At 37.5% G+C, this 12,602-nt stretch overlaps 2 protein-coding genes across 3 annotated transcripts; one reads left to right on the forward strand and one right to left on the reverse strand.

Moving 5' to 3' along the window:
• The first annotated feature begins 2,300 nt into the window (after positions 1 to 2,300).
• On the forward strand, positions 2,301 to 4,474 carry LOC119989067. The gene has a single exon (XM_038834373.1). It carries the CDS (start codon positions 2,827 to 2,829, stop codon positions 4,285 to 4,287), a length of 1,461 nt encoding a protein of 486 aa, XP_038690301.1. The 5' UTR covers positions 2,301 to 2,826; the 3' UTR covers positions 4,288 to 4,474.
• Positions 4,475 to 4,556: 82 nt separating this feature from the next.
• On the reverse strand, positions 4,557 to 12,400 carry LOC119989052 (pyruvate kinase 1, cytosolic). 2 transcript variants are annotated; one of them, XM_038834361.1, is made up of 17 exons: positions 12,189 to 12,400; positions 11,932 to 12,028; positions 11,634 to 11,731; positions 11,122 to 11,277; positions 10,641 to 10,718; positions 9,761 to 9,892; positions 9,578 to 9,658; positions 9,386 to 9,457; positions 9,191 to 9,280; positions 8,264 to 8,408; positions 7,975 to 8,063; positions 7,300 to 7,395; positions 7,089 to 7,156; positions 6,845 to 6,944; positions 5,769 to 5,828; positions 4,786 to 4,966; positions 4,557 to 4,679 (listed from the first exon to the last, which is right to left on the reverse strand). In XM_038834361.1, exons 1-16 carry the CDS (start codon positions 12,255 to 12,257, stop codon positions 4,814 to 4,816), a joined length of 1,584 nt encoding a protein of 527 aa, XP_038690289.1. In that variant the 5' UTR covers positions 12,258 to 12,400; the 3' UTR covers positions 4,557 to 4,679; positions 4,786 to 4,813. The 2 variants fall into 2 exon arrangements, with proteins under 2 accessions (XP_038690289.1, XP_038690282.1); XM_038834354.1 differs by having other exon boundaries at positions 4,557 to 4,966.
• Positions 12,401 to 12,602: the final 202 nt, after the last annotated feature.

Below are 12,602 nucleotides of genomic sequence, written 5' to 3' on the forward strand. Positions count from 1 at the left end.
CCTTTTTTTCAAAATTTACTATGATTTGATAGTCGATTGTTCCCACTTATTTACTGTCTTAAAGCTGTTTCACTTTCATTTGAAGGTCGTTAATTAGACCAAGTCTTTTGCGCATGATGAATGAGATTTGGTTTGGTTGACAATCAATTGGGTTTGTCATATATATGCCCAATATTTAATTTCAATTGTAAATATAATTCTATGTGGTATTAAAAAAAAGAGTCTTTTGCAAATGAATTATTTATAGGTAAAATCAAGATGATATTTTTTTTTAGCTGCTGTTTCTTTTCTTTCTTAAGAAAAATAAACTTTGGTGTTATATATTCTATGTTTAACCCACCAGGATTTTTCCCAAATTTATAACAAAGAAGTTAAAGCTTATAGGATTAAGCTGATGATGAAATTATGTAAGCCGAGCTCATCTGATAATAGGTTACGATAATAAGTGAGTTGTTGATTGAATGACAATCACGTTGCTTGTATGGGATCGATCCATCTATTAGGGCATGAGTTCGAGTCTTGCCCCCTCCCCAAGCCCCTGATTTCAATTATTATAATAATAATAGTAATAGTAGGTTACGATAAGCTTTTAATTGATTTATATGATCATCAATAGGTCCAACATTTTCGTTAGTGTCATTCCCTACATTCTGTTTTCTATGGCTTGACATTCGAAAATCCTTTATAAAGAGATGACTGGAACACGGGTGGGCTAAATGGGTTTCTGGGCCCGCCATGGTACCCCAACAGTTGGGCCTTGTAAGAAGTGGAGCGGACTGCGGAGTGTCGTTTTGTTATTCGGCCTTTAGTACAATTCGGCTCTGTTTTAACTGGACTGAAGCCCAATTGATGTGCTTATCTCCGATTCTCCGTTGAGGATATGTAACATAATTTCAAATGTGCTTTTGGTGAATTAACAAACAAAACCTATGCAAAAAGGTAAAATAGGTAGATTTAACCACCGACTCCACCTCATACCAGAATATGACTAACATGCATCTTACCTAGGGATGGAAAAAAAATTTTGATTCCGGGTCAAACAACATCACGTATTTATGAAATATTTACATATCTGGACTCTAGTCAGGATTAGATTTTGGACGTACTTAATTGACCAAATATGAATTGGTTTAAATTCGGACAAGTAAATCAAATAATAACTTAATCCGAGTTAGGGTTCGAACAAGTAAATCAGATAAGATTTATGTGTTTGGACTCGGACCCAGTTTTAAATCGGACAAAAATTTTGTGTTTGGACCCAAATTTCAGATACATAACTTATGTCCAAACTTGGTTTAATCCGTGTCGAATAAATTAGGACCGGACACAATTTTGCCTAGGACTGTTAATGGTACGGTAAAATACCGATTACCGTATCGTTACTGATCGTTTGGTTATCGAAATTTAGGCCGCAGTAATATACCGTTACCAATTCTTTGGTAAGGTAAATTTACCAATGACTTCGGTACTGATAACGGTAATCAAAATTTAACATCGAAAAATTTACCATTTACCAACATATATATTAAATATATATTATTGTTATTATTCAGTTTTAATTTATTGAATTATGACCATTAGATTGATCTTCATTATTTTAAAGATTTTCATTTATTCATTTGATTGTGATATATTTTTTTCCCTTTTCACGAGACATCTTTTTCCTTTTTTTTATACGGATTTTAAGTGTTGATAAATTTATCAATTATTGGCTTATCATTACCGATCCATTGATATAACGATGTAACGATAGTATTTTTTGAGTCATCGAAGAAATCGGTATGATAACGATATGGTAAGGGCAAATGCAATGGTGAATTGATATTGGGCCAACAAAGATGTTGTCTTTTGCTGATGTGGCTGTATTGTAAAATGTGTTTTGCTTATGTGACTGTATTGGGATAAGTGTTTTGCTGATGTGAATGTATTGATATTTGATGTTTTGGTGTAGTTTTGTTGTGGATAATATGGATGAATGAAATGTTGTTGGGTTTGGTGGAAAGAGAAAGTGTGTGGGAAGAAAAAGTGTATAGAAATTTGTGTTTTACAGATGTGGTTGTATTAGAATACGTGTTTGACTTACTTTTTGTGTAATAGAGGTGGGACCGGGGCAACAAAAATGTTAGCTCAATAAGTTGTTTCTCATCGCATTTGCCCTAACTATACCAATTAACACTCCTAATCTTACCACCGCCAATACCAGTTCGGCACGTTGATGGCACATAGAAAGTACTTTATGACAAATGGCGACATATTCGCAGTTTTCGAAACCTGTGGGTTTGTTAGGTTTGGGGGGGGGGGGGGGGCGCAAAGGCAAAGCGGAGCCCCGGGACAATCAAAACCATCAACACAAAACCGCCGGCTGCGCTAGCTGTATCTATTCTCTTTTCCAATACAATCCGACTACATTACTCATCCTCTCGCCCCACTCGTTTTATCTCTCTCTCTCTCTCTATTCGTTGCGATCTCCAAAAGTTTTCTGGGTCTCGAAGCAATTCCAGGAAAAAGCTCTGGAACGTTCTGCTCGAGTCTAATCTTTCAGTTATTGATTGCTTAGAGAAGGTTTCCATCGACGGCGTTTTGCTCTGATAACCATCTTATTGGCTGGGTATGTTTTCAAATTTCAATTGCTGAGTTGTCTTCTATCCTGTTTAGGGCGGGCAGTCATATGTGCCTCAAAGTGGGTCTCTTTGGTGTAGTGGTGCTGTCTTTGAATCAGTATAGGGAGAATTTAGGAGAGTCTCTGATGAAATTTGTTATTACCAGTGCTATTGTTGATTGTGAGAATAGCAGCGAAGGTGTAGCTTATTCAATTCCTTAAGTTTGATGGAACCAAACGTTTTACCTGGTGGGATTTTCTCTCCTATGGGAACAGGAATGTTAGGGCTTGAAATGCAATTACAACCACCACCCCATCACCGCCAACAACCTCCACAAAACCCTCAAAATTCACAAAACCCTTCCCATGTGAACCAACCCCAAATGGCTGCTTTTGCCCACCATGACCCACAGACCCAACAATCTACTAAACATGGGTACCCATATGCCATCACCTCTGTAGCCTCAAAACCCAAACAACCATCTCCTCTCAGTGATGATGATGACCCTGGTTTCACTGCTGATGATACCACTGGGGATGGTAAGAGGAAAATCTCTCCATGGCATAGGATGAAGTGGACTGACAACATGGTTAGGCTCCTTATATTGGCAGTCTATTACATTGGTGATGAAGTTGGATCCGAAGGGAATGATCCCACAAGCAAGAAGAAGGCAGGGGCATTGTTGCAGAAGAAAGGGAAATGGAAATCAGTATCGAGGGCAATGATGGAGAAGGGGTTTTATGTGTCTCCACAACAATGTGAGGACAAATTCAATGACTTGAATAAGAGGTATAAGAGGGTTAATGATATACTTGGTAAGGGAACTGCTTGCCGGGTTGTTGAGAATCAAAGCTTGCTTGATACAATGGATTTGTCCCCAAAAATGAAGGAGGAAGTTAGGAAATTGCTGAATTCTAAGCACTTGTTTTTTAGAGAAATGTGTGCTTATCATAGTAGTTGTGGGCATAACTCAGCTGGTGCTGCTCCTGGTACTAATCAGTCACCAGAGGGGGCGGTGGAGACATCACATGCTCAACATCAGCAGGTACAGCAGCAGCGTTGTCTGCATTCAACTGATAATGTCCAAATTCTGGCAAATTCTGGCAGAGCTGGAACAGAAGTATCAAATATGGGGAAAAGGGTGACGGGTGAAGAGGGAGATGATGAGGAGGAGGATGAGAGCGATGAGGATGAAGATGATGACGAGGATGATGAAGAGGAGACAGAAGAAGGCAATGCAAGGGCCCAAAATGGGCATGGACATGAAGAAGATGATGAGCATGATGTCAGGAGGCCGCTTAAGATGCCAAGAAAGGAAGAGACCTCTGCTTCCATTCAACAATTGAATGGTGAAGTTATGAGTGTGATGCAAGATCCAGGGAAGACACCATGGGAGAAGTCACAATGGCTCAAGTTGAGGCTTCTGCATTTGGAGGAGCAGCAAGTGAACCATCAATTTCACGCCTTTGAGATTGAGAAGCAAAGACTGAAGTGGTTGAAATTTAGCAGCAAGAAAGAGAGGGAAATGGAGAGAGCAAAGCTGGAGAACGAACGAAGGCGGCTTGAGAATGAGAGAATGATGCTTCTTGTACGCGAGAAGGAGATCGAGTTACTTGAAATTCAGCATCACCATCCTCAACAACATTCCCCCAACAAGAGAAGTGACCCATCTTCAGTCACTGGATAGACTATCATATTAAGTTTCAGATCTTGTTCTCTTTTGTTATTTTAAATTTTGATAGTGCTGTATGTTATTTCCAATAAAGAAACTTGATGTACAATTCCATCAGCAGCGAAAATAGTTGTTGGGGGAATATGGGATGGTCCAGTTTGTTAATTTCTCATTCGCAATTTTAATTCTTGTTAGATGGGGATTTCAACTTTCAAGTAGAGGTGAGGAACCCAATCAATAGAGTGATACCCGCAATGCAAGCAACAACAATTCCTCCTAATCTGTTTTCTAATGATTCTTAACTTGTATTCACAACAGAATTTGTTTGATCCCCTTTCAATGTGTAAGCTTCAAACTTGAGACTGGAACATTGTCATCTTCATAATTCATCAATTGGAATACCGTTCCTATTGGTGAAATAAAAATACGATCATGGGATTATTTGCAGATTTCAATTTAACTAGAAATGGAAGTCATGGTCCTGATATTGCAACAAATTGAGGGAGAACACACCACAAGAAATTTGGCTGGCTAAGATATTTCAATCTTCAAGCTCAATAATCTTAACCACAGATGTATCTCCAACTTTCTGGCAAACGACAACTCGGTCATGCGACTTTATAACTCCAGAGGCCTTTCCGTGATCAAGTGCGACCTTTAAAACTGACTCATTTGTTGCACTCGTGGATTCCGCCTGCAAAGTAGAGTAAAATGCAAAATTCCAGAAATAAGTTTCAACTTCCAAATTAACAAACAAACAGTAATTTAGGAAAACAATCTACCTAATCAATGTCACATTATGCCTGATGAGCATCAGCCTAGGATTACTTGAGACATCAGGTTGACAGGTTAGGTGATAAGCTCCTCATCACCCTGTCCCACCCTCATCCCGATTGAACAATCAAGAAAAGATATGACTACGAGGGTTACATCAAATTCCAGACTAGTATGACTACATGTCTGTTCAACATTAAGAACCAAGCCCAGAACCAGATATGGCATTCAAGTAGGAACTGATCATGGGGATACAATTGGCAAGTAAGAATATAGAACTTAAAATAGCATCTATACAAAGGATACCTAAAAGATAATAATTCATAGTGCTAAAGAGGTGGCTGAACCTACAAAGGCCAGGTATTGTTTTGCACTTGTCAAACCTAAAACTATTTTGGTGGTTGACAACCCAGCCAATTTATCACAATTACTCTAAGCTGCTATTAATTGACTAAAATATGCAAACAACCATCTAGCTTAATTCATGGCTTGTTTCTCTTTTAACAGTAATTATGCTGCCAAGTAATCATGAGTAGCCCAGCCCCCCGAGCCAGTTGTTAACAAACAAACAAGCAAACCCTAAGGAACTAACCACAGTTGACAGAAAGGGGTGTAATCAATGCCTTGTATTTCATCGTCAAGGAAGGCAACCAGAAGTGTATATGTTTTCATCCTCCAAATACAGCATTGACAATTCATGAAGAATGAATTATAAAACTTACAGCATGCCGTGGATCAGCAAGCATGGGGAAAAGACCTCTTACGATGAGGGATTGCCTTGCCTGAACATTGAACATAATTAGTTCCATCTATTTTAATATCAAGGAATGGTGCAAAAAGCAGCAGAAACAAATTCTAATTTAGTTTCAAGGAGAAAGGGAAAAGGCAAAAAAAAAAAAAAAAGGAGAAAAATACCCTTTCTAAAGGTAAAATTAAAACTGATAAAAATAAGAGACGGTAATAATGAAATTATAATGTGGTTAAAATCAAAATTGCCCAGAAATCCCGACTTCAATACAGTTTACCAAAGAAGAAAGAGGTTCGTCCTTCGGAAGTGAAAAACAATAGCCTTCTTTTCAAATTCAATAACATAGATATTCGGAAATAAGATCATAACCAGTTCTAGGGTTTGTAGAATCTCTAGGACTAAGTATATACAGCTCAATCTTATTTGAAAATTATTTGGGAGAGGATAGGATGAGGAAATTTACCGACAAGAACGATTCACTAACAATTACAAAGTTTTTGCCTTACTGCCCCTTTACGACGAGAGAAAATACAAGCCAAAATTTCAATATAATGATGAAGACCTTGCCCACATATCAGTAGACTTTCCAGGTTTGTTTTGTTATTTAATTATAATACATTTTCCTTTAATGGTAAGGATTGCAATATTTATATTTGGTATCTGAATCGTTGTCAATTAGGTATTTCAGGTTATTTAGGAGATTGAGTCAAACAACGCTACTAGTTCAGCCTCTATATATATTTATTAGTTGATGTAATTTAGGGTTTCTAGCAATTATCAATAAACAAAAATGAGAGCTCTCTCAAGCAAATCCCAAAAAGTTTGTATTGGGCCTGTGCCCATGTACGATTCTCAAGCTTTCTAATCTTGGCTTCCATCATTGTTGTGGGATTTTTTTTCATATAAATAAATGCTGCAGGCTCTAAAATTCAAATTCCTCAGTCCTCTGAAAATGGGTATTTGCAGTAACAGATGCCAAACTCTGGTCATTTTCCAAATAAAATGTGATCCAATGTGTGAATGTACACTGTTCAGATTAACGAAATGTACCTCAAACGCGCCACTAAAGCTCCACTTTAGTTGATTCGTCTTGAGGCGGGGAATGACAACTGATAGAACTGGCATTGTTGGCCTATACTTTGCAATCAACCTGAATGTAAAAGAATATTAGAAGAGCATTGAGAAACATGACAAAATGAAAAAGATACCTGAGAGAATAAAAATCATCTAAAGAATAAGGCCCACAAATCCCCAAGCACACCCGGCTAAGGGAACACATCAAAAATACACATACCTTGCAGCCCTTCCAGACGAAGTGAAGCATATAATGACAGATGCCTTCACCTTAATGGCCGCTCGTACCTAGAAAGAAAAAGATATCAGACTATATCAAATTTCCTTTAAAAAAGGGCTTCTTTTTTAAAATTAGACCAGTCCAAAGCAAAACTAGAGTGAAAAAAAATAATGTTGCAGATATATAAAAATTAAAACACCAAAATAGGTACCGCGGATGAAGCAATAGATTCCAAGTGGGTCATTGGCTCTCCAACATATTTGACAGTCTTCTTGAAATACAAGTCCTGATTGAAAACCTTCTCTGCCTACATGGTTCATGCGGGTAATAAAATGAGAGAAATCTTGCACTTAACATGCCTGACCTTACTAAAAATAATCATATATGAGAATAAATAGATTAAATCCATATATTTACTAGATGAATTCAAATAATCTTGCATGCACATCCTCAAAAACTACTTGCTTCTAGCAAAACAAATAATTGGAAAAATAATTTTCACCTAGCCCAATATTCTGGCAGAATAAAAGAATCCCAATCAAGTACCTTGAAGGCTTGAACAAACTCCAATAGAAGCATGATCAAATTTATATGATATTTCCAATTTAAATAAATTTGTAATGACAAAATTTCAATCAAAAGGTCAACAGTCAGTCAAGTCAAAGTTTGTGTCAAACAGAAAAGTTGCGTAATCATTGAGAACCTAGGCACTCTGAGTACATTTTCACTTCCAAAACCACAAGGTCACAGAAACCTTGCAGAGTTTAGGTTGAGCTATCTATCTATCACGAGGCACAACAAATTCAAGGTTTTTCATGTAGCACGCTTAAGTCAAATATGCAGTTGCTTATTCATCAGGTGCATTGATCTTAAAATAAAGGCTTACCTCAGCACAAATTTTTCCAACTGTAGAAATGGTTTCAACAGGGTACAATCCACGTAGAGTCTCAGCCCCAAGAAGAATTGCATCACTTCCTGCACACAACAAATAACGAGAGACCATGTAAGATCTTGGCTACGCATGCATGACCCATTGACCTCATAAAGACAAACGAAAACAAGATAAATACGCAATAAAAAATGTTAAAAGGACCAAAACCAAGCACACACGTGCGCACGCAAAAAGAAAGAAACGTCCCCAAGCAACAATATTAAAGATATGAATAGAGACACACCATCCAAAACAGCATTAGCAACATCGGTCGCTTCTGCACGAGTTGGCCTTAAGTTGTCAGTCATGCTGTCCACAACACGAGTAACCACAGCAGGCTTTCCAGCCATATTACATTTGTAAAGGGCAGCTTTTTGAAATAAGAACACCTGCATCATACACAGGATGGATTAGCAGCTGGCTCTATCCACAGCCTTCCACGGCAATACAACTTTGCAGAGACAAAATGAGATTCGAAGAAATATGCAGAAAACATTTTCTATCAATGTACAAACATGTTTTAAGTTTTGCAATGAAAATAATTTAATATTGAACAGTCTAAAGTCTCTAGAAAATAATGAAATAATCTTACCATAATTTAAGATGACAGTTCATAAATTTCTTCAGCTTTATAATATAAAGAAATATATAACTTCCTCCCCAAGGATTACATCCATCAATCAATTCAACTATTCTCTATATAAATGGAAATTAATTAGGATTCATTTATTCAATAAGCAATAACATTTTATGACATGATATTGAACCCAAGTTTACAGCCTTGCAGCTTGAATCTGTAATTGGAAACTAGTGCTACTTCACGTAACTTCTACAGTGTATAGCGCCAGAGAAGCTCATAGATGAGGTAAATACAGGAAAACGTACATGTATCCCTATCTCCATGAATGGGAAATTATATGCATATACCCAATTGATGAAATAGAAACATTAGGACATATCACAATGTTTTGTTGCCTTCTTTTCTTTCTTTTCCAAAAGGTGAGTTGGGGAGGAGATGGGAAAGAAGTGGGTGGCCAAAAAGGCTATGCAGGTGGGACATAAAAGTAAGTGGACGTGGATCTATATATCTTCTTCAACGTTCAACCAACCAATTTCAAACTACAATGAATTAAAGCCACATGCCTGCTTGGTTCAAACAAAGTAACCTTACCTTTTCAGGTGGAAGATCTATGCCCAAATTCCCTCGAGAAAGGATAATGCCATCTGCCTCTTGTAATATCTCATCAAAATGGGTCAATCCCTTAAAAAGACAGAAACAAGGTACAAATAAATATTAAAAAATGTTTAACTAAATATGTTTAACAAACCATGTGGCTTTGAAAATGGATTAATATATTTAACATACCTCTATATTCTCAATCTTTGCAAAAACTTGTGTCTGGCTGAGGTCACCAAGCTTAGAAAGCAATGCACGAATCTGCATTAAATTTTGGAGAAGAATATAACTGGCATCAATTATAAAATAAACGCATAAAACAGGAAGATTATAAGCTCAAGAAAGATGCATTGTATAAGGAAATTTTATCACGAAGATTACCTGGCGAACATCTTCAGCATGCCGTGTATATGACAACGAGAGGAAGTCAATTTTGTTTTGAACTCCCCAAGTACTTATGACCTGCAAGTAGCACAAAAACATCACGAAAGCAAACTAATAAAAAATTAAGAAGTAAAGGCAAGCAGTCAAACATTAAGGTGTATAAAGGGACAGCAGGACTACCTCCTTATCTTTATCAGTAAGGGTAGGAAGATCAATATGAATTTGAGATACATGCAAGGTGAACAATGACCCTGCTAGTGTTGCAGAGTTCTTTATCACACAAACCACATCATCCCCTTTAACCTCAGAAACCTGATCAACTCCAAAGAAAAAAGAGATTCCAGGTCATGCATGTAAACAATTTGCTTAGATAGCATGCTCACAACATAAAATGCCATTATAAATGATGCAGCAAATCTCAACTTGGAAACTATGTCCTCAGACTCCATTATTCTTGAGCCAACAAATAGGTTTTCAACAGAACCAAGCGGGATGATCTAAGATTAGAAAACCACCAACCAAAGGCAGGCCATTTCTCCCTTTCTTATAAAGATTTTTTTCGATACATAGGATGTAACCCATAATTAAACGACCCCCTGATTATCAAACACCTCCGCTGTTTAATGTTACCAAACCTGTCAGCATTATTTTTCTATAAATGGAAGAAAACATTATCAATCCCAAAAAGTGAAAAAGTAAGAGATTTTCTAATGGGTGACAGTCTCATGCTCATCCTTGGTGGCATTAACCATCTTCAAGTCTTCCCAGGTGGAAAGGGTTGTTTTAACTTCCGGGAAGAATCTTTATACCAATTTCTGAAAATTTTCGTCTAGTTGCCTTGTTAGGGGCCAAGTGTTGCCATTGCCTTGTCATCTCTGTACATTTCTACCTTATTTCTCGCCTTGTTAGTTTCACTGTTCTTGTTCAGGCTTCTTTACTTGATTTGCTTATCTATATGGATTTAATTTAAGTTCATCCATGATTTGACAAGAACCACTTCAAAAATTATAGGAAAAAAACCAATTTTATGACTATAGCCTCTGGCTAGTCCTCATCCTACCTCCAGCCACACAGAAGTCGTTTCACTACCAGTGAACAGATATTGACCCATAAAAATGGTATCTCCTGGCTTGACCGCCTGCAAAACCATGTGAAAATTTACAATTTCATGACAAGCACCAAGAAAAAAAGAAAATTGGACGCACACAATGATCAATAGAAGACACAAATATAAAATTGCCAATGCCAGCTGTTCTTAATTAGTTTCTCTACAAGTTACAGAAACCTTACAAACTAGAAGTATATAACTATGCCAATATGATACGGGAGTAAATCCAGTTGTTAGACATTCCTTCCCTAGAAAGACACATTGATGCTAATTTCAATTACACACATCCAGAACCGATTCATAATGGCACCCTTCTCACTAGGAATTTCAATTGGTAGTGTAATGCTATTTAAAATCCCCTAATGTCTAATAGAATCAAACATAAGAAAACTTATTGACCGTAAGGCGTAAGCTTCAAAATAGAGTGGAGAACCTTCGATAGTCCATCAAAGTTGATGGGTAAAACTTCTGAAGAAGCTTCCTGTTCTTTGTTTGGTGTCAGAACAACAAACCCATCAGCCAGAAGTGAAATGGAGCTTTCACTCTTGTTGACAACCTGCAACTCGGGCCCTACAGTGTCCAGCATAACCTGAAATACCAAGTAGTAAAGCACTTTGTAGCCCTTATTCTACATTTATCAAGAGCAACTGGAGTGGTATGGAACGAACAATAAGAGGGCAAAGAACTATCAAGTGTTTCACACCAGTTATGCCCGCAAAAAGAAGCATGTACTCAATAAAATAAAAAAACTTAATTTTTGAGATAAGTGAGGCATTGGCATACAAAATTACAAATGCGAGCTGTGTATGGCAAAGAAAATTGAGATAAAAAAAAAATCAAATATTCTTTCCCTCTGCTCTGTCCCCTTATCAACCAAACAAACAAAACCTATTAATAGAAACTCTCCAGTATCAACAATCATCTATAGAACCCTAAGTAACTTACAGCACAAAGCTTCTTGGTGTCCTTAACAGCGGCTTTCAAGTTCTCTAAAGTCTCCTGGTGGTACTCCGGGTCACCCCATGAAAAATCAAACCGAGCCACTACCAAAAAGAACACATTCAAATTCATCAGATTCGTCCAGCCACCTTGATAGCTGCACAACAAACCCTAATCCGTCTACTGTTTGCCGCAACAACTTTCAAACCCTACGCGCCCACGTTCAATTTAAAACTCTTAACAAATGAAACAAATTTTATTACAACAATTTTCGAGAAAAAGACATTGAAGTTAAGCCTTGCACCTGACATTCCAGCCTTTAGGCAGCCCGAAATAACCTCAACAGATCGAGATTTTGGACCTAAAGTACCAACAATCTTCGTCATTGCAGGAAAAAAGTTCTGCGCATCAATCACATAACAGCGAATCAATACTGTAAAAGTTTCGACATTACTGTAACAATTTACTTTAAAAGTTTCGATAATAATGTAACAATTTCATGAAATTTCTACAGCAGATCGATACCGAAACGGTCGACAAACAGAACAGGCTAATACTCACAGACTTTGACGGTTCCAGGATCGAAGCCATCCTGATCGGCTCCTCGAGAAGCAAGTGATTCGAATGCATCTTCGCTGATAAAAATCTAAATCGCGCAAAATAAAAATCGACCCAAACAAAGATTGCAGACAACAGGAGCGAAAAAGAGAAATAATAGAATTTTCTTAGCGTGGAGCGACGGAAGGGCAGTGTTTTGAAAAAGGTCCCTGAACCAGGAGGCAGAAGACCTTTTGCACTTTGACTACAGTATTCCAATTTACTGTTCAGGGAAGCATCACACGTGTCAAATCAAGGATTGTCAGATTGAACTTTTATTGGCATCAATCGAAGAGTCCTTACGGAGTTTCATGTACCGCCAAAGTATGGTTAACAAGCGAGTATTTCGTGGAGAAGGGTAAAGCGTCAAGCTCACGC

The sequence above is a fragment of the Tripterygium wilfordii genome, chromosome 3 (assembly GCF_013401445.1).
Source record: "Tripterygium wilfordii isolate XIE 37 chromosome 3, ASM1340144v1, whole genome shotgun sequence".
NCBI classification, from domain to species: Eukaryota; Viridiplantae; Streptophyta; class Magnoliopsida; order Celastrales; family Celastraceae; genus Tripterygium; species Tripterygium wilfordii.